The sequence below is a fragment of the Kogia breviceps genome, chromosome 2 (genome assembly GCF_026419965.1).
Source record: "Kogia breviceps isolate mKogBre1 chromosome 2, mKogBre1 haplotype 1, whole genome shotgun sequence".
Classification (NCBI taxonomy): Eukaryota; Metazoa; Chordata; class Mammalia; order Artiodactyla; family Physeteridae; genus Kogia; species Kogia breviceps.
The window spans coordinates 81,623,936-81,646,492 of NC_081311.1; the positions used below are offsets into that span (position 1 = coordinate 81,623,936).

Genomic DNA, 22,557 nt, shown 5'->3' on the forward strand with positions numbered 1-22,557 from the left:
CCAGGGAAGCCCCCTTTACATTCCTAAATGTTTTAATTCTACCAAAGGTTATTTCTGAAATGTACTATATACCTCTGTACGTTCTTAAACTGAATGTGCTGATCATTATTTAAGCTGTTCTTGATAATTCAGGTTCACAAAATGGACCTTGGTATTGTGCTGTCAGTACAGATCCATATGGGGGGTGATGAACAAATGCAGTTATCCTGTTTCTTAAAAAGGACTTGTGTTCAGTTTACACCCCGTCCCCCTACTTTTACTAATCTCTTTCTTCTGATCGTAGAATAAAACTTGCAGGCCTGACTTGCAGGCAGCGTGATGTGATTGTTCTTGGGTGAGGCTTAATTAATGAATCAGAGACAGAACCGGCCTCTTGGTTAGTGTGTCTCTGTGTTTACCTGAGTCATAGATATGGAACCCCCCTTAGTCACCATTGTGGGTCCTCACCCCTGCCAGCTCCTTCATTACTGATGCTCTCCAGGAGCTCTGCATTAGACCCCTTTATTCCATGCCCTTTCTGGGGATAACCACCTTATTCGCTTCCGCAGCTCACTTCTCTCTCTCTCTCTCTCTTTCTGGGTATATAGATGCAGATATAGACATGTTTTTACTTGTATGTATGTGTGTGTCACTGTGTTATCCAGGCTGGTTGGCTTGTCTACTCCCCAGGAATTCCTAAACCCCTTTAAGGTAGAAACTCTGTCTTGTTAGCCTTTGAATTTTCAGCTTATATTACATATCATACCTGGCTTATATAATCTGCATAATAAATATTTGTTGGATGAGTGAATAAATGAATGATTAAAACGATGAGAAAAATTTGAATTTGAGAGACTTACCTGGTGGTCCAGTGGTTAAGACTCTGTGCGTCCACTGTAGGGGGTTTGGGTTTGATCCCTGGTCAGGGAACTAAGATCCTGCATGGCACGCAGTGCAGGGGGAAAAGAAAATTTGAATTTGAAATTTATACCAGAAAACAGGCTGTGATATAATTGCCGTGATTCACTGAAACATCGAGCTCTGTGCTTCCTTGCTATTTAAAGCAAAAAATGAAATTCAATGAACCTCATTTTCTGTTAAAGGAAGTTGTTATGGGCTGATTTGGGCTCCCTCAAAATTCATATGCTGCCATCATAACCCCCATGACTTCAGAATGTGACTGTATTTGGATTAGGACCTTTAAAGAGGTAATTAAGTTAAAATGAGGTCATTAGGGTAGAACCTAATCCAGTATGGCTGGTGTCCTTTGAAGAAGCGGAGATCAGGACACAGATATACATAGAGGGAAACCATGTGAAGACACAGGGAGAAGACGACTGTCTGCCAGCCAAGGAGAGAGGCCTCAGAAGAAGCAACTCCTGCCAACACCTTGATCTTGGGCTTTTGGCCTCCAGAATAATAACACCTACGTGGAGGAGTTACTGTGAGGTTTTTAGGATTAAAGATGGCAAAATTATGCCTTTAATAATCAGTGTCAATTATTAATATCATCAAAATTTTTATTAGTTATATGGAACTCCTGAATGTTTCAGGGAGCTTGGGGGATATACAGTTCTCCTGTCTAAGCCACCCCATCTGTGTTACTTTGTTGTAGCAACCCGAGTAAACTAACACAGAAATCAAACCATTTTTTCTTTGCATTAAATTCTGAGATGTTTCTTAAACAAGGATTTTCATTTAAGCAGCAATAAATAGCACAATATGCCAGAATCTTTAATAAGTTTTGCAAAAAACGTAGACTTAGTCTTCATGTGAATTTTTATACTAACCTTCCCTAAAACTACTCTCACTAAAGGAGAGTATTTTTCTTACTATTCAAAAGAATGCTATCACCTTCACTGTTGCTTATCCTCGACCTGTTTACACATCATACCTGAATTCCCACATCACAGAATGGTAAACCATGCTCAGCTTGTACACGTATTTCTTACTTGCTCTGTTTATCCACGGAGCATAAAGGAAAAGGATCTCTTTTGGGGGGAAGGTTTACTCTAAACCACAAATTCATTGTCATTAAAAGAAGATGCTGTTCTTGCTGACATGACAGCAGGCAGTTTCCACGAAGCTCTCTTTTCTGTTGGAGTTGCATTCCAGACACAAACAGCACTTATAATCTCAACTTTCCTGTAATAATACAGCCCAGTCCATCCTGTATATTGCTAACCTGTATATTGCCTTCACGATGGATCAACTTTGAAATGCCTTTTGCGTTTATAGTCTGAATAACTCTGTGCTCTATAGCTGAGTCAGGGAATTAGCATCTGGGAACAGAGAGATGTTAAAGTCAGCCTCCTTGGAGGGTACCACGTGGTCTCCAATGGAGCAGGTGTGCTGCCTGTATGCATGCCAGGCATTTTGACATCAGCGACTTTCACTGAATTAAAGAAAAATTATGTAGTCTGCCCAAGTATAGCCTTCTACTTTGTAAGTCAGAGAGAAGTGTGTGAGACCTTTAAAAGTCTAAAAAAGCATGCTAAGAAAGCATCCCCTCCATGGCTGCTCTTCTGTGCTGTCGTCCTCCCTGCTCTTCTGTGCTGTCGTCTTCCCTTTTCTTATTTTGGTCCTTCTTATCAGTCTCCTGTGTTTTATGTTAGTCAGCCTACAGGAAATTATAGAGCCTACCGAAAATCCTTTTGGGAAAAATAGAGGGCAAAAGCAAACAAATAAAAATACAAACTAGAATAATCCACCAATTCTGCTTTTAGATGTATATCCAGAAGAGCCTAAAGCAGGGGCTTGAACAGATATTTTGCACGTGCATGTTCACAGCAGCATCATTCACGATTGTGAATAGTGAATATTCCACCAAGGGGGTAGGGGAAGCAACCTCAGCGTCCGTCAACAGATGAACGAACAAACAATATGCGGGCCATCCATACAATGGAATTTTATTCAGTCTTAAAAAGGAAGGAAATTCTGAGACCTGCTACATGGATGAATCTTGAGGTCACTATGCTAAATGAAATACGCCAGTCACAAAAGGACAAATAGTGTGTAATTCCACTTATAGGAGGTCCCTAGAGGAATCAGATTCCTGGAGACAGAAAATAGGAGGGTGGTTGTCAGGCGGGGGGAGGGGAGAGTGGGGAGTCCGTGTTCAATGTGGACAGTTTCGGTTTTGCAAGTTCCCGAGATCTCTTGCACAACAATGTGATTATCGTCACTACTGAAATGTATACTTACAAAACGGTCAAGATGGTGAATTTTACATTATGTATTTTTTTAACCACAATTATAAAAAAAACAAAAGACAGATTAGAAATAGAAGATGTACAGGGGGCTGGGGCTCATTAAGTATTTGTTTGACAAATGAATGAAGACTAATTTTTTTTTTAAACCGAGTTCCTCTCCATTGGATTAGAGCCAATCAGAGATGAATTTGGGGTGAAAATGTTGTCAGTCTGAGATTAAATTCCCCCATTTGTTTCTGTTTTATTGGCTTATATTTTTTCTATAAATATTTTACTTTTTCTTATCTTGGGCTTCACCAAGGACCTACATATTGTCAGTGAAAATATTTTTACTTATAGTGAAATTTAAATATTTATCTCAGCATTACATCAAATAACATACCTTTCAAAAATTAAGTCATTTAAGGTCTTTTGCTGAATTCTAATCTTTCATAGGAATTATTTTCATGGCAGTTTCTTGGCCTGACAGCAGTATTTTGATATGTGTAACATAATTTCAATATTACATTATAATGAAATTGAAGTGTGTTGGTAAAAAAGACCTTTTCTCCAACAAGGATCTACTGTGTAGCACAGGGAACTATACTCGATATTCTGTAATAACCTAGAAGGGAAAAGAATCTGAAAAAGAATAGGTATATATAACTGAATCACTTTGCCGGACACCTGAAACTAACGCAACATTGTAAATCAAATGTACTTCAGTACAAAAAAAGGAAAAAGAGCTGAAAAAAAAGACCTTTTCTGTTGATCGTCATCCTTTTCTTAGGGTACCCATTTTTTAATGAACTATGTTGGTTTCCATTTCAGAATTTGAACATCTGCTTTTAGTACTTTTAAATCAGGAGGTTTATTTATGACAATAACATGTCAACGTGAGACCCTCTCTCTGTTTTTTCTTTCGGCATCTAAAAGCATCTGAGTCAGGATCTAGAAGACTCTTCCTGTCCTTCCACACAAGGAACATTTAACCGAGAGCAGTTTTACAAGTTTATCATCTTCCCTGGCAAGTGGATTAAGGTCTGGTATGACCGCCTTACCTTGTTGGCGTTACTTGATCGGTAAGCTGCCGGCCGCGCACGTGTACGGGTGAAAGACACAAGGGGGCTTGTGGCGGCTTGTGCTCACATGCTGATAGTAAGGAATCTGGCTGCAGGCTGAGGTTCTCTGGGGGCATTTTCAAGGTGTCCAGCCTTCGTGCTGCACACCCAGAGTCGAAGCACTGAGATCTTGACAACTGAAGAAATTGTCACTGAGCGATTACAATGGGAGCTAGGAGAACTGGGTAAAATGGTTTAGCCTTAAGGTTAGCTTTGGGGTCCATATTCTGCCTTGGTCTGCTCATCGCCTGCCAATTTTTGTAGGAGGGCCTGCGGCTCCTGTAGGCAGGGCAGGGCTTGGGTGCCTGGGTGCAGTGTGGGGAGGAGAGGAGGGACACCGGGTGGCTGGGGTGGTGATGTCTGGCCCTTTCCTTTCATGACGTGGGTTCTTCTTCTGTCTAGCCTGTAATGTCAGTGCTGATCTTTCCTTTAAACGCTGTTACTCTTCCTCACCACTGCTCCTTAAGATGCAATGCTGTGGGAGCTGAGGGTACCGGGTGGGGTGGTGGAAGCAGAGGCTGGGGCTCAGGTTGGCTAAGGAGTGATGGAGCTGGGGCCAGGTAGGGGACTTATCCCTACCTCAAGATATACAGAGGACCGCACTGTGGTCTTCAAGGGCTGTGGATTTGGAAATGTGTGATGCTGTTACTAACGGTGTCATCAGCAAATGCTGAGTTTCACCGTTAAATTGCCAGCCAGTGCATTCTCTACATCTGCGTCTTTATTCCCGTCCTGCCCCTAGGTTCTTCAAAACCATCTTTTTTTTTTTTTTTTTTTTTTAAGATTCCATATATATGTGTTAGCTTACGGTATTTGTTTTTTCTCTTTCTGACTTACTTCACTCTGTATGACGGACTGTAGGTCCATCCACCCCACTACAAATAACTCGATTTTGTTCCTTTTTATGGCTGAGTAATATTCCATTGCATATATGTGCCACATCTTCTTTATCCATTCGTCTGTTGATGGGCATTTAGGTTGCTTCCATGTCCTGGTTATACTCCAGGACACTTAGGTTGCTTCCTTGTCCTGGCTATACTTTATTTTTTTAATAAAGATGTTAAAAAAAAATGCCAGCCAGCGTGGCGGTGGGAGGGCTGCTTGCCTGGTTTGCTGTAGTTGGTCCCCCAGGGACTACTTGTTATAGTAAATGTCTTAAATGGTATGATCACATACTGAAAAACTATAGTCATGCACAATTACAACAGCAAATTTCAGGACCTACAAGTCAGGGAATGGAGTTATAATGGTTTTTCTAACAACACTGTGTTACCCAAGGGGCACACACTTAAGACGAAGACTTCATACTTAACTAAAATAACTCAGGACAATACTGTCCTGAGTTAGATGAGACAGTTAGATGTTACTGTCTGTTAGATGAGACAGTTTTTTGGAAATACTCATTTAAAAAGAAATTACTGGGCTTCCCTGGTGGCGCAGTGGTTAAGAATCTGCCTGCCAACGCAGGGAATATGGGTTCAAGCCCTGGTCAGGGAAGATCCCACATGCTGCGGAGCACCTAAGCCCGGGCGCCACAACTACTGAGCCTGCACTCTAGAACCCGTGAGCCACAGCTACTGAGCCTGTGAGCCACAACTACTGAAGCCCGCGCACCTAGAGCCCGAGCTCCGCAACAAGAGAAGCCACCGCCATGAGAAGCCTGTGCACCACAGTGAACAGTAGCCCCCGCTCGCCACAACTCGAGAAAGCCTGCGTGCAGCAACGAAGACCCAACACAGCCAAAAATAAATACATACATAAATTAATTAATTAAAAATAAAACGGGGATTCACACGATAGATTTTACATTTTTGACAATGAAAGCTATGTTGTTATTTGAAAAGGCATACATAAATTACATTAGATATTCATCGGGGGTATTTAAAGTCACAGGTGGATGAGAGAAGTTGAATTTGCCAAATGAAAGCTTAGAAAGAAAACGTATGCATAATAAAAAGCAAACTGCGAGGGTTGGCAGGAAGTGGAAGAAATTGGTGAATAACGCACTGAAATCGGACTAATCACTGCTCTGGACTCCCACAGGTTAAGGCTTTCTGCTCGACGTTTCTCAGCTTTCTGCTGAGATTCAGGCCTATCTTCCTTGAATGGGTTTCCTTGTCCTCTGATTGTAGTAGCGTCACGGGTTTCTGTGATTGCAGCCTCTTCTGTTTGCCTTCAGTTTGCCATCCATTCTGTTCAGATATTTTCAGACTTGTCTTTGTTTTCCTTTCTCATTTTCTCTTCTCTTCTCTTCTGCCATTACCCCATCTCGCAAAACACCTAGGTCTCCTTTTCATTTAATTAGCTTATCAGGTTGGCATCTAAAACAAAAAGCTGCCCATCTGAGCATCATTTCATACATTTATTCATTCATTCAACACATTTTAAAAATAAAGCAAAAATTGCAGCACCTACTCCACGCTAGGCTCTATACGGAACCCTGCGTATAGGGCAGTGAAGGAAACAGACACGGTCTCTGCACTAAGGGAACCCGACTGCACTGGGGGAGATGGGATTTGAGACAGCAAATGGTACTGGGTGCCATGGAAGACACGGAACCTGGGGGAGGAGGGGCACGGATGTCAGGACAGGTGGCTGCAGAAGGCTTATCTGAGGACACACAGATACGAAATGTGGCAGGGAGCTCTCCACGTGACAGGTAGGGGGAAACTCACTATCATCACCGTCATCGCGAGGACGTGCTCTCATATTTCCCATCCTTACAAATCCTCTCGACCACTTTCCCCCCAGCTGCTGTCCAGGCTCCCTTGCAGCAGAGCTCCTGAAGTGGTATCTATGCTTTTTCCAGTTTCTCTTCTCCCATTTTCTCATCAACCCATGGCATTCAGCCTCCTCTGATCCCAGGACTCCATGGAGCCTGCCCTGGTCCAGGTCACTGTTGACCCTGTGGTTCAAGTCACTAGACCCTTCGTCTTGGTTTACTTTCTTCTCTGGGCTCCCAGGGCTCAGCCCTCTCTTGGTTTTCCTTCTGCTTTGTTGGGTCACTCCTTCCTGGTCACCTTTGCAGGTAACCACTTCCTGTTGGTGTCCTTAGGAGCTGCACAGTTCTCGCTCTTTCCAACCTCTTTTCTTCAGTGATTGCATTTAGTCTCATGGCTTTTAAATCCCACCCATCCGCCTGTGACTCTCAGATTTCTGTCTCCAGCTTGGACCTATTGCCCCAATTCTCGACTTGTGTCTCTAACTACGGGATTGACATCTCACGATCGGAGATCGTGTTTCAGAGTCGAAACAGCTCTTCATCTCTGCGTTATCCCAAGTCTGCTCCATCTTCAGTCTCCCCCACCTCAGCTGATGACAGACCTATCCTTCCAGGTTCTCAGGTCAAAAATCTTGGTGTCATCCTTTCACACCCACATTCAACTTCTCATAGGAAATTATGTTTACTGCTCCTTCAAATGTGTCTGCTGCACCTTCCACCTTCAATGTAACCACCCTCGTGTGAGCTGCTTTCATCTCCCATCTGCATTACTGCAAGAGCATCTCCTGCTCAAACCCATTCTCCCTGTACGCTATTCTTTTTAAAAAAATTTTTATTAAAGTATAGTTGATTTACAGTGTTGTGTTAATTTCTGCTGTACTGCAAGTGACTCAGTTATACATATATCTATTTTTTCAGATTCTTTTCCATTATGGTTTATCACAGTGTATTGAATATAGTTCCCTGTGCTCTACAGTAGGTCCTTATTGTTTATCTATTTTGTATATAGTAGTATGTATCTGTTAATCTTATATTCAGTTTATTCCCCCCTTGCTCTTTGGTAGCCGTAAGTTTGTTTTTTTATGTCTGTGAGTTTATTTGTATCATTTTTTTTAGATTCCATATATAAGTGATATCATGTGATATTTATCTTTTTCTGCCTGACTTACTTCACCTATGATCATCTCTAGGTCCATCCACGTTGCTGCACATGGCATTATTTTATTCTTTTTACGGCTGAGTAGTATTCCATCGCATATACGTACCACATCTTCTTTATCCATTCATCTGCCGATGTTCATTTAGGTTGCTTCCACGTCTTGGCTATTGTAACTAGTGCTGCAGTGAACATTTTGGTGCATGTATATTTCTGAATTAGAGTTTTGTCTGGGTAAATGCCCAGGAGAGGGTTTGCTCAATCGTATAGTAACTCTATTTTTAGTTTTTTGAGAAACCTCCATACGGAACTGTTCTCCAAAATGGCTGCACCAATTCACAACATCTCCCTGTACACTCTTCTTAGCACAACAGAGTGAGGCTGGCCTTCCTGTTCTTCACCATGCCAAGCCCTCTTCCAGCCTGAAGACCTTTGCACTGGCTGTTCCCTCCACCTGGAGCGCTCTCCCCTTAGACACCTTCACGACCAACCCCTTGGTCTTTTAAGTGTCTTTTCTCAGTGAGTCTTAGCCAGACCTTCCTGTTTAAAATTCCCGTTTTTCTATTGCATGAATCGTCTTCAGATACTATATCATGTACTCATTTTGTGTGTATAACTTATTTTATGTCACTGCCCACTGGAAAGGAAGCTTCATGATTTTCATTCACTGATGTATTCCCAGCACCCAGAGCAGTGCCAAGCCCTTTTATTACGTGAACGGATGAATCGACTTCCCTTAGTGAAGCAGCTCCCTTTCCCGATTTCTGCTATTACGATCCTCTTCCCCCAGATTGAAATCTTGGAATCATCTTTATTATTTCAACCAATCTTTCACTGTAGATAATCCATTCAATCACAGGGTCCTTTCTGCCTCATTCTGTATTATGTCTGAAAGTCACGTGTCTTTTCCAATTCTCCAGCTGTGTCACTTTCCCAGGCCTTCCTTACTTCTCTCTGGGAGTATTATTTATCCTTTCCTCTTCAGTGCATCTTGTTAACCTCTGCAAGATAAATCTTTCTAAAGTACAACTTTAATCATGACACTCCTTGTCCAGTGAGCAAACTTCTTAACCCAATATTTAATATTGATATACAAGGAAATGTGGGAGGGGAGTCATGGTGGGGAGGCTGAGGGCAGAGGAATGGAGTCCTGGTGGAGGAGAATCTGGGAAAAAGATACTTTTCAGGAACTTTATTCTTTCCCTTTAAATAGGAAAGAAGTTTTTTTTTTTTTTAAAAAAAAAATATTTATTTATTTATTTGGCCACACCAGGATCTTTGTTGCGGCATGCGGGATCTAGTTCTCTGACCAGGGATTGAACCCGGACCCCCTGCATGGCATTGCTGAGTCTTAACCACTGGGCCACCAGTGAAGTCCCAGAGGTTTGGTTTTTCTAATTGAAATTTTTGTTTTGTTTTATTTCCTGAGTCTTTATATTGTTTTAGGTAGACACATCAAAATGTTATGAGCACACTAAAGAATACATAATGTATTTTATGGACCTGAGCTCACAAATATATTTAGCTCTATAAAAAGTGCATAGTAGAAAATTAAAAAAACACATAAATGTCCCTTTTCACCAAATATGTATTGCCCCCCCCGATATTTTTTAAAATATTCAACGTGAGCATCTTAGTGTCTGAGTTCTTCACACTTCTGTACTTCTCAATTCTATACAACTTGATTGTCTAATTAAAAAATGGGCAAAAGATATGAACAGATACCTCACCCAAGAAGACATACAGATGGCAAATAAACATGTGAAAAGATGCTCCACATCATATATCATTAGGGAATTATGAACTAAAACAATAATGAGATGCCACTACATGCCTATTAGAATGGCCAAATCCAAAACACTGACAACACCAAAGGGTGTGGAGCAATAGGGACTCTCGTTTCATTGCTGGTGGGATTGCAAAATGCTTCAGCCACTTTGGAAGACAGCTTGGCAGTTTCTTCCAAGCTAAACATACTAGGACAATTTGACCTAGCAATCACGCTCCTTATGTCCACACAAAAACCTGCACACAAATGTTTATAGATACTTTATTCATAATTTTTTTCATAAGTTTGATATTTATTTATTTATTTATTTTTGGCTGCGTTGGGTCTTTGTTGCCACGTGCGGGCTTTCTCTAGTTGCAGCGAGCGGGGGCTACTCTTCGTTGCAGTGCACGGGCTTCTCATTGCGGTGGCTTCTCTTGTTGCGGAGCACCAGCTCTAGGCACGTGGACTTCAGTAGTTGCGGCACACGAGCTCAGTAGTTGTGGCTCTCGGGCTCTAGAGCGCAGGCTCCGTAGTTGTGGCGCACGGGCTTAGTCGCTCCGAGGCATGTGGGATCTTCCTGGACCAGGGCTCGAACCCGTGTCCCCTGCATTGGAAGGCGGATTCTTAACCACTGCACCACCAGGGAAGTCTGCTTTATTCATAACTGCCAAAACTTGGAAGCAACCGAGATGTCTTTTGACAAGTGAATGGATAAAGAAACTGTGGTATGTCCATACAGTGCAATATTATTCAGCAATAGAAAGAAAGGTGCTATCAAACCATGAAAAGACATGGAGGGACATTCAGTGTGTATTACTAAGTGAAAGAAGCTAATCTGAAAAGACTACATTCTGTACGATTCCACCAGGGAATCTGGAAAGGGCAGAACTATGGAGACAGTAAAAGGATGAGTGGTTACCAGGGCTTAGAGAAGAGGGATGGATGAATAGGCAGAGCACAGAGGATTTTTAGGGCAGTGAAAATACTCTGTAAGGTACTGTAGTGGCAGATACATATCATTATACCATTGTCTAACCCCACAGAATGTCCACCACCAAGAATGAACCATAATGTAGACTATGGGCTTTAGTTGATAATGATTTGTCCATGTCAGTTCCTCAGTTATAACACATGTAGCACCCTAGTCGGGGATGTTGATGGTGGGGGAGAGTGGGTGTGTTTGGGGGGAGGGGCTATGTGGGAACTCCTCATACTTTCCCCTCAATTTTGTTGGAAATCTAAAAATGCTCTAAAAAATAATGTCTATTAATTAAAAATAGAATGTTCAGGAGTGCCTGAACATGCCAGGGATGAAGTAGCCAATTGTCCCTGTCTAAAAATGATCATAATTGAATGGGAAAGACCAATATGGGGCCTTCCCTGGTGGTCAAGTGGTTAGGACTCCATGCTTCCACTGCAGGGGACGTGGGTTCAATCCCTGGTTGGGGACCCAAGATTCCCACATGTGGCACGGCCAGAAAAAACAACAACCCCCAAACAATATGTACATGTGCAAACATTGGTGAGGTAAGAAATGTACTTAGAATTCTCATAAATGACTCATCTAAGCTCTCAACCTTGTGGTCCATGCCATCCTCCCTTAACTTCATTTCAGCTGCTCCTTCCCGTAACTCCGCCCTGCATCTCGTCCTCCCATAGAAGTCTTCCACCTCGGACATCATAATCCCAGCCTCCGTCCAACCTTCACATCCCCTCCACCTCCCTCCAGCGTTCCCACATCCTCTTTTGCACTTTGATGCATCCACTGCTCCCCACTAGCAGCCCTTATTGCCTCCCCGTGATCCAGCTTCAGCCCCTTTGGATCAGCATCTTAAAACTCCCTTTCTTGTCCCTTTGCACATCCACTGATAACACCCCACTGCTGATGAGCTCATCTCTCTACCCTGCACCTCTCAAGTGGAGCCCCCCAAGAGAAAACCACCCCGTGAGGGTGTGGTCATGATATACTTTCAGTCGGACCCTCTTCACATCAGCCCTCCGGCTGGAGCTCTCCTGGCTTCTGAAACTGAGCAGCAAATTCCGGCCACGGAGACTGTATCTGGAAGGGATTGCCATGCACCCCTTCCTCCATTTAGCGGAGTCAGTGAAGCTCCTTCACATTTCACTGTTGTGGATGGAGGAATTAACGGTCTTCTCCCAGTAAACCCAGTTGAGTGGCCAAGGACACCCAATTGGATTATATTTCATTTATTTCAATAACAGAAAGTGGGAGTTAAATATGGATTTTTAAAAATATAAAACACAGGACCAAGGAAAGAAAGAAGGAAACCTTAAAATCTTGTTACCAAATATAAAGGCGTGGATAAGTACTGTCTTGTGGCCAGTCTTTTTAGAAGCGTGCAGGTATTCTCTGTTTAAAAACAGACAGCCTTACCTTTTATTCCCTCCGTTTTTAATTTGTTTATTTTGCCCAGAACTGAGGATGTCAAGGAAAACGTGCTGGAGGTTTTGCTCATCGTCCTGGTTTCCCTGCTTGGATTTCTGACACTGAGCCAAGGCTTTTGCAAAGACATGTGGGTGCTTCTGTTCTGCCTCGTCATGGCCAGCTGCCAGTACTCCCTGTTAAAGGCAAGAGCACATCTCATTCTTACCGTCACTCACGTAGCCTTGAAATCATGAGATGATGACACAGATAATTCTCCTTTGTGTTCTAGAGCGTCCAGCCTGACCCCGCCTCGCCAATCCACGTAAGTGTCCAATCACAGGCGAGTAGCTTGTCCGCTCTGCTTACGTTGAAGAGAGGGGAATGGGCAAAATAGATCGAAAAGGCGACGTGCCTATCAATATCCATGTAAACTGAATATATAAATAGAAATATGAAGGCATGGTGGCCAAGTTCAGGCTAGATGGGAGTGCGTGGTGGGGACGGTGGCAGGGGAGGAACAGGACGGGTACCAAGAGTGGGGGGGAGATGCCCTTTCCTACCCCACTGGACTCACGTCAGGAAAGACGGTGAGCCCAGACTCTGCAGTCAGGCTGCCTGCGTTCGTTTTCTGGTTCCTGTGTCTGGTTGTTGGACCCTCAACGAAATGTGTACTCTCCATGCCTCAGCGTCCCTGTGTGTAAATAAGGATAATAAAAATGCCTATGGGGATTCAATAATCCAAGTAACGGGCTTAAAACAGTGCCTGGCATAGAGAAGTTGCTTAATAGATGGTAGCTCTTATTGGAAACCTCAGCATGTAAGCGTGAATCATTATTCTTTTTACCTGAAGCTGATCTTTTTCTCCTTCACATTTTCAAGTGTATTGTTACCTTTTACCTCATCATTTGGGCCTCATTTATATCTGACACCCTGGGCTCCCCAGTACTGATCTCTTGGTGCCTGGGAGTTCTTCCATGAGCTCGGAAGCACACGTTGCATCCACTGACCCGGCTGCACCTTCCCCTGTGGTGCTGCGGCTCCAGGTCTGGTGCTCTCCCTACCGGGACCCTGGCCACATGCCTTTGCACTGAGACCACTGCCTGGTGGATGTCCCAGCTCCTTGAGAAATCTTCTTTCCTCTGTTATGGTGAGAGCTCCTGTAGGTCCCCGAAAACCACTTCCAATGAAAGAAAACTTGACCTTCCCACTACTGTGCCTTTAAAAAATTCACATCCAGGATTTAGGACTGCATTTAAATCTGTGATAGCTCATGCTTAGCTCATAGTAATTAAGAAGAGCTTGTAATTGGACACTCACCTGGCATATGATACTATCTTGTTAAATTCCTCTGTTCCCCATAATTGGTTTACATATAATACACCTTCTTTCATCCCAGAGTCTGAATGTCAAGATAAGGAGAAGCAGCATAATTAGGCTATCGCGTGATTATCGTCAGGAATCTGGGTTAGGTGGTGAGAGCAGAGATGTGCAGCCCTGGGATGTGTTGTCCCAGCCCCCCCTAGATACGACACTGGCATCCTCCTGCTGTGATAAATAAGCCCCGCTTCCTAGTGACAGCGCTTGGGTCACTGTCTTTCTAGGTGACCTGGGGGAGGGGTGTTGTATGCTCTTAAACATTCATTTCCTGCATGTACATTCAGGAATAATGCTAGGCGAGGAGGATGGCAAGTACAGCTGCATAATCCCTGTAGCTCTGTAATGACTGTTCGCAGGACCCCTGGGTCTTGCTCTAAGTTGGAGCCGTATTGTCTATATTGATCCAGTTCCTGGAGGACTAAATGCAGCTGCTCTACCTTTATCTGAGCAAGCATGTCGTAGTGAGATAGGAAGAAATGACTTCTCTTAACTGTCAACAGAAGCCACAGTCAGACATCAAACTATGTTTATTGCAGTACTTAGTTTGCTTACACAGATTTCTGAGTAGAATGAGCCCCAGATTTGAGCTGGCATTTCTCTACCTGTTCTGATGAGGCAAGAAAGTATGGTAGCTATAAAATAGTTCCTCTTGCAATGTGGCTGAGCCTTGTAGGCGTTTAGAGGCTGATTTAATGTTTAGAGATGAGAAAACCTCAGAAAGGAGATGGTCAAGAGAATGAACCTCGTCTGGTAGAGAGATAGATGGTGCTCAAGCCTGCCACCAGCCCTGGCTAAGGTTCATTCATCAGGGGCTGTCAGATGAACCAAAGTGCTTTTCAAAACTGCATTACTTTGTTCGTTCCCAGGGAGGGCTGTTAATGCAGCCAGTTCTTGCTCTTGGAGTGAGTGAGTGACTTTCTTCTTTGTTTCCTTCCAGGAGCACAGAGGTGGCAAATTTTGAGCAAGCTGTTAAAACCTGAAGATAGCACAATGAAAAAAAAAATTTTTTTTTTTGGCATAACATTCTCTGTGCTTCAGGTAGAGTTGCAGATTAATACTGGCCTGCTAATAGTTATGGTACTATCGACCCTGGGCCTGAAAGAAACGTGTCTGATTGTAAAAGAAAAGAGGCCTAGGAGAGCTTAAAACAATGAGAATGAGGGGTAGCTCCTGGAAGGGATCTGAGGATCAGAGACTGGCAACTTAGTCACGGGCAATGAGGCTATTCCTTGGCTTACACAGATTTATACACTGGTCTAACCAACAGGATCCACTAATGATAACCCAGAAAGCAAAATCCAGTAGAATCACTGGCACAGAGCCAGTGTCGGGGCCTTTCCCCGCACCTACAGGGATTCTGAGTTAGGGCAGCTGGGGCAGCACTTGGGAACCTGCATTTTAAGACTCCCCCACCCGGTGCTGATGGCGGAGGTGAGCCTCGCCATGCACAAACTGTGGCATCTTGGTCAAGTGACTTCTCTGAATCTCAGGTGTTTCCTCTGTAAAAGAGGAAATAATAAAATAAGATTGTAAGGGGATTAACCAAGATAGTGTACATCCAGGGCTCAGCATAGAATCTGGCACCGCAGGAGCACTTGACAAATGCTGGCAAGTTTTGTGTGAGTAAGGTGGGGATAATAATAACAACCTGAGCTGGATTTGGTCATGAGTGAGTTGGATAATTTATATAATGTGCCCAGTGCAGGACCTGGTATTAACCTCTTCCATCAGTATGTTACAGTCGTCACAACTACAGAACTAATATGGATATATTATTATTAACTGAAGTCCATATTTCACTCAGATTTCCTTTGATTTTACGTAATATCCCACCCCCCTTTTTTTTTTGAGGATTCCATCTAGGACATTGCCTGACATTTAGTCATTCTCTCTCCTAAGGCTCCTCCTGGCTGTGACAGTTTCTCAGGGTTTCCTTGGTGTTTGATAACCTGGACAGCTTTGAGGGATATTGATGTGGGGGAGGAAAACCACAGAAGTAAAGTGCCATTTTCCTGACATCATTTCGAGGTTATGTACAATCAACATGACTTAACCACTTTTGATGTTGACCTTGGACACCTGGTTAAGGTGCTGTTTACAGAGAAATGTTTTTTTTTAATTTCACTAAAAATTTTTAGAAATTGAAGTATAGTTGGTTTACAGTGCTGTGTTAGTTTCTGGTGTGCAGCAAAGGGATTGGGTTACACATATACATATCTATTCTTTTTTGGATTCTTTTCCATTATAGCTTATTACAAGATATTAAGTATAGTTCCCTGTGCTACACAGTAGGTCCTTGTTGGTTATCTGTTTTATATAGAGTGGTGTGTATCTTTTAATCCCAAACTCCTAATTTATCCCTTCCCCACCTTTCCTCTTTGGTAACCATAGATTTGTTTTTCTGTCTGTAAGTCTGTTTCTGTTTTGTAAATAAGTTTATTTGTATCATTTTTTAAGATTTCACATATAAGTGATATCATATGATATTTGTCTTTGTCTGACTTACTTCACTCAGTATAATCATCTCTAGGTCCATCCATGTTGCTGCAAATAGCCTTATTTCATTCTTTTCTATGGTTGAGTAATATTCCACTGTATATATATGCCACCAAGTGTGGGTCATAGAATACTTGCTGGCTAGGGTTTTACTGGGGTTCAGCTTCCTTAGGGCAGTGGGCGCCCATCCCCAGATCTCTTTCTTTTGCTCCACACACAAGGGGAACTGAAGTGTATAGTTAAAAATTTTCAGTATACATCCAGAAAAAATGAAAACTTAAATTAGAAAAGATACACACACCCCAGTGTTCATAGCAGTACTATTATAATAACCAAGACATGGAAGCAGCCCAAGTCCCCTTCAGTAGATGATTGGATAAAGAAGAGGTGGTGTATATAAGCAATGGAATATTACTCAGCAAAAAAAAGAAGAATGAAGTATTGCCATTTGCAGCAACTTGGATGGGCCTAGAGAATATTATGCTTAGTGAAATAAGTCAGACAGAGAAAGACAAATACTATATGATATCACTTATGTGTGGAATCTGAAAAATAATACAAATGAATCTATATAAAAATCAGAAACAGACTCACAGACAGAAAGCAAACTTACGGTTACCAAAAGGGAGAGAGGGGGAAGGATAAATTAGGAGTATGGGATTAACAGATACAAACTACTGTACATAAAATAGATAAGCCACAAAGATTTACTGTATAGCCCAGGGAACTATATTGAATATCTTGCAATAACCTATAATGGAATAAAATCTGCGTAAAAAAAAAAAACCCAAACAAATCACTATGCTGTATATCTGAAACTAACACAATATTGTAAATCAACTATACTTCAGTTAAAAAAATGTGACTCTAAATATAAAGAGGTGAATTGCTAAAGCAAACAGCAAATCCTTATTATAGTGAAGAGAGTTCCACGTAGGTAGACATAATGTCTCAGAGGGGCTGGACAGAGCAGCAGGCAGTTATTTTTCTACACCCTCTCCTGGTAGGAGCCCTCTTCCACCTTCCAGGAGAAGCTGTTATGAATGATTCCTCCCCCCCACTCTCTCTTTACTTCACATGAGTAACATTCACATCATGTGTCTAAAGAATGAGGATTGCGAATGAACTTGATCCGAGTGAGGTTGAGTGTCAGGCCTAGAAGGATCCAGTGGCAAATGCAGTTACCGTCTGGGTCAGTTTGGGGCGCCAGTGGGTAGTAGCCAGGCAGCCAGCGGCGGGGTCCAAGTCCTGGCTCGGCCACACTGCAAAGCCTGGGACAAATTTCTTCCTCTTTGTGCCTCAGTTTACTCTTGGCAAAATGAGAGTAATAGTAGGACTTCTTCGAGTGGAATACTTAAATTAGGTAGAAGAGTGCCTGAGGCACAGGAAAGCAGGATAAATGTTAGCCTTTGCTGTTTTACATCAGCTTGTCAAAAACAGCTGACCTCTGAGTGAGGCCAGACAGGAACTTGTGCAGACTCAGCAGGTGTGAGGCAGCTCTTTTCTGCCCTCTGGGCTGAGAAGCAGAGAATTCAGATCTGCACGAAGCCTGGAGCTGGCACGGGTAATGGCAGAGATAGGATGGGGCTGGCATGTCCTGGTTGCTGACAGCCTCGGTTCAGTGCCCTTGGGTTCAGACACCCCATCTTCCTTCTAACAAAGCCCTTTTATCGCTCGATCTCCCTGTCTATCTATCCATCTCTCTCTCTCTCTCTCTCTCTCTCTCTCTCTCTCTCTCTCTCTCTCTCTCTATCTATCTATCTATCTCTCTATCAGCAGCAAGTTTGAAGCATCTGACCAGCCCACTCTCTTGGTAAGAGGACAATTACAATGGCCTGGTCCCCTAGCCACAAGCACCACTGCTCTCCGGGTGGTGGGGACCTGTAGGTTTGGATAGATTCTCTCACCTTACCCTTTCCTTGCCCTGCGACCAGAGCACCGGCTGTGAAATTGAATATGTAGGTGGGGTTAATGGGAGACCCAAATGCATGTGTAGACCAGCTTTTGTAAAACAGCCTGCAAGATGCCCCAGAGCAGAAATCAACAGTGCTTCCCCAGGGCATTTGAAGGTGAGAAAACAGGTGGGAAACACTTGGACAAGTTTTAAAAGATTGTGATCAGACTTCACCTGGAGGAGCGAGCGGAATTTTTCTATTGAAAAAAAAAAAATCAATCCTTGGGAGGGTTTTTTTTTTTTTTTTTTTTTGTGGTATGCAGGCCTCTCACTGTTGTGGCCTCTCCCGTTGCGGAGCACAGGCTCCGGACGCCCAGGCTCAGCGGCCATGGGTCACAGGCCCAGCCGCTCCGCGGCATGTGGGATCTTCCTGGACCGGGGCACGAACCCGTGTCCCCTGCATCAGCAGGCGGATTCTCAACCACTGCGCCACCAGGGAAGCCCCTTGGGAGGTTTTATGATTGAATCCTATGTGAAAGAAGGAACTGGAGAGCAGGGAAATTTTATTAGTGGATGTTCTTAGGAATCAAGACAAATAAAAGTGACTCACATGCCATGTATTAGCGATATGCTTAGAATGGTTTGGGGACCCAAAAGATGGCATGATGGTGAGGGCAGCCTGTTTCTAAGGGAGCCTTAAGGTTTGTCTCAGAAATTACAAATAAAAAGAAAGCATTCCCATGCCCAATAAATAAAGTTTGACTTGGACAATCCAAGATGATATCTTAAATTTGTTCAAAGCCATAGACTTTCAATTCCTGGAAGAAGTATTTTTAACCTTTTAGTAACAGAAAGAATCAGGGCAAGTGGGAAGTAGCTATTTAATTATATTTCTGAAATGGTATCAGTTTGAGGAAAGATCTCATATGCTTGTGTATTTGTATACTAAGTGGCTATCTATACGAAGCAATTTATTTTGCTATTCACTTGATAAGAAATGCATTAAGATTTCATTTATGCTTCAGTTTCAATTTTTTTTTAAATGCAGAGGAAGTATCCCCTTACCCATTAGTCTATGACCTAGTTGGATTCAAAAGTTAATTTCATAAGGGTACAAAATATTCCTTTAAGACTTGAGTCTGGACTCAGGGCCAAACATAGCCAGCCCCCATGGACAGCCTGTGTTTTCCTTCCTATTAAAAGATGGTCTCAGAATAAGACTATTTCTATTCTAGAAGCAGTGGCAATTTAAATTGCATTTCTAAATATGTTCAAGTCAGTGACTTTAAAAATTGATATCCAAACTTGTATCACTTTCTCTTTTGACTTATTTCCTAGTCTTTTTATTTTATTTTATTTTTTTAACATCTGTATTAGAGTATAATTGCTTTACAGTGGTGTGTTAGTTTCTGCTTTATAACAAAGTGAATCAGCTATACATATACATATATCCCCATATCTCCTCCCTCTTGCTTCTCCCTCCCACCCTCCCTATCCCACCCCTCGAGGTGGTCATAAAGCAACGAGCTGATCTCCCTGTGCTATGCGGCTGCTTCCCACTAGCTATCTGTTTTACACTTGGTAGTGTATATATGTCCATGCCTCTCTCTTCGTCCCAGCTTACCCTTCCCATTCCCCGTGTCCTCAAGTCCATTCTCTACGTCTGCTTCTTTATTTCTGTTCTGTCCTTAGGTTCTTCAGAACCCTTTTTTTTTTTTTTAGATTCCATATATATATGTGTGTTAGCATACGGTATTTGTTTTTCTCTTTCTGACATACTTCACTCTGTATGACAGACTGGGTCCATCCACCTCACTACAAATGACTCAATTTCATTTCTTTTTATGGCTGAGTAATATTCTATTGTATATATGTGCCACATCTTCTTTATCCATTCATCTCTTGATGGACACTTACGTTGCTTCCATGTCCTGGCTACTGTAAATAGAGCTGCATTGAACACTGTGGTACATGACTCTTTTCGAATTATGGTTTTCTCAGGGTACATGCCCAGTAGTGGGATTGCTGGGCCGTATGGTAGTTCTATTTGTAGTTTTTTAAGGAACCTCCATACTGTTCTCCATAGTGGCTGTATCAATTTACATTCCCACCAACAGTGCAAGAGGGTTCCCTTTTCTCCACACCCTCTCCAGCATTTATTGTTTGTAGATTTTTTGATGATGGCCATTCTGACTGGTGTGAGGTGATCAAACTTGTATCACTTTCATCTTGACTTTTTATACTCAAAGTAGTTCATGAATTGCAAATAATACTACCCTAATTCATTTTTGTTGGTTTTTTGAACCTTATGAATTGTGCATTGATTTGTGAGATGTAAATTAATTCTTCATTGACTTTTGCCCTGGAAAGTTGATGTTATAGCTTTTCCTTAATTTTTCTATCCATTCCAGAAGAAGAATAAAACAATGTGTCCGCTCACCTCTTAAGAATATTTTGAAGGCTAGGATGAAATCAGTTAAGTTTTTGGTCCTCCTTAGAGGACAATGCATATATAAATAGCAAATGTTTAAAAATTGATTATTTCACTATGCTACACTGAGACATTTTATGCAGTCTCTGCAGGTATGATTTGGCACCTGTATTGTCTTGCTTTCTAAGACATAAGGATATTGAAGCCTACAACTTATAATTCTATTTCTTGTTAATAATGGAGCTCAACTTAGAGCATGCAGAGCAAATAGTGGTTTAAATTAGTTTTGCACTTGAAATGAACAACACAAATGGAAGTTTCACTGTGGGGGAAGCATTGAATTAGATCTAGATTTTATCCAAGGCTGGTAATTACATTTTCAGATAAATCTTGCTGAGTCTGAGAGACGTAACATTCTTTTTGATATTCTTATTCTTCTTTGACAGAGTAAGCATCGGGGTATTTTTTTTTTCCCCTTGGTGTTTTGTGTGTATGAATTATGGTGGGGGAGGGGTGAATTGTTATATGATGTAAGTTGTACAATATGGTATAAATGATTGACTATGAGGCTTTTGTTATTTAATCAAAATTAAAGGTACCATTCAGAAATTGTGTTTGTTTTCTAGGGACACAACCAAATCATAACATATAGCAGACCAATCTATTTTTGTGTGCTGTGTGGCCTTATTTTGCTTCTTGATACTGGGGCCAAAGCCAGGTACCCTCCCACTTACATTGTGTATGGCCTGAAGCTCTTCTCTCCAGGGTCTCTCCAGTCGGCTAGGGACCTCTTAATAGGTGAGTTCATTTGGGGGTGTGGGGAAGAATATAGAGGTGGGAGGGTATTTCTCCCCGTTATTTTTTGAATCCCTCATTGGATAAACTTTCTTACTCTATTATTGCATCAAGAGATGTGCATTTTTCTCTTGGCTTGCACACTTTCAGAAGATGGCCTGGGAGCCAGAGCCCCAAGCATCCAACAGGGGGCTTATTCTAAAGGATGTTGATATCATGAGCAGGGAGCTGCAGCATCATACTATCTGAAGACTGGTGGCTGAGGTGCCTGATGTGTGGCGTCAGCGGGGCTCCCCTGGGTGGAGGCGATTCTGCCATTAGGGTGGCAGCCACAGCCCCACCTGCACGCACAGGTGCTCTGGTAACATGTGAGTGGACACGGTTCTCAGTCCAGCTGGAGTCCTGGATACGCTGTCACCCAGCCTTCTGCTGGTGCACTTTACTTGCCTTAAGGTCTAGGCAGTGTTTGATGTAAGATGCTCCATTTACACAAGTGACCTTCATAATAAATGGTGTAGAGCCCCAGCTTCGGAGCCAGATGGCTGGCTGTTTGAATCCCAGCTCTGCTTCTCTACTAGTTGTGTGACCTTGAACAAAATTCAACTGTGCTATGGGGACAAAAATAGTACACACCACGGAGATTGTTGCAAATTTTAGATGAGTTGGTATATTTAAACACATAGAAACATGCCTTTAACCAGGTACTAGCTATTATCATCTTTATTATGCAAAGAGGCTGCCCCACTGTGGGTCCGCAGCTCAGAAGAGTTGACTAACAAAGCTCTGAGAATTCTTGTGATGACATCCAGAGGTTTCCACACCTGCTAACTTGTGATTATCTGATCCCTTTGACCAGATGAGTTGATAAAGGACAGTTACCAAAGACACCACCCCCTAGATCTGTTACTTGCCAGCCAGAAATTTTACTCAAGAGATTGTCAAAGCCATCATTAGGACCAGGACAAGAGAGAAACAGGAACTGAGTACATGTGAGGTTGTTTATCATCATGTGTCTGAAGATGCTCTTGTGCCTGTCACGCGGAGGAAGTGGTCCTCCTCTGACTGGTGCTGGGGCATGTGGAATCGCGGCTGGAGTTGTGCCTTATGGGTGATAATCTCTGTTCCCCACTGTCACTCTTGGTTTCTGCTCAGGCCACCAACGTACCACAGTGGAGAGAGGCGCCAGAGGAAGAGGAGGGGCAAGGGGGGCAGGAAGATCTGTTGTCTGCTGCCTTATT

General features: G+C 42.6%; 1 protein-coding gene across 7 annotated transcripts in view; it reads left to right on the forward strand.

The window, feature by feature from the left end:
* The window catches only part of PCNX2 (pecanex 2), a 274,045-nt gene that overhangs the window by 63,687 nt on the left and 187,801 nt on the right, over nucleotides 1–22,557 (forward strand). For all 7 annotated transcript variants that reach the window (XM_067025705.1, XM_067025704.1, XM_059053839.2 and 4 more), the window contains exons 10-13: nucleotides 4,107–4,252; nucleotides 12,376–12,529; nucleotides 12,616–12,648; nucleotides 21,151–21,322. In XM_067025705.1, the coding sequence (XP_066881806.1) occupies nucleotides 4,107–4,252; nucleotides 12,376–12,529; nucleotides 12,616–12,648; nucleotides 21,151–21,322 (505 nt within the window). The remainder of the gene's footprint in view (nucleotides 1–4,106; nucleotides 4,253–12,375; nucleotides 12,530–12,615; nucleotides 12,649–21,150; nucleotides 21,323–22,557) is intronic.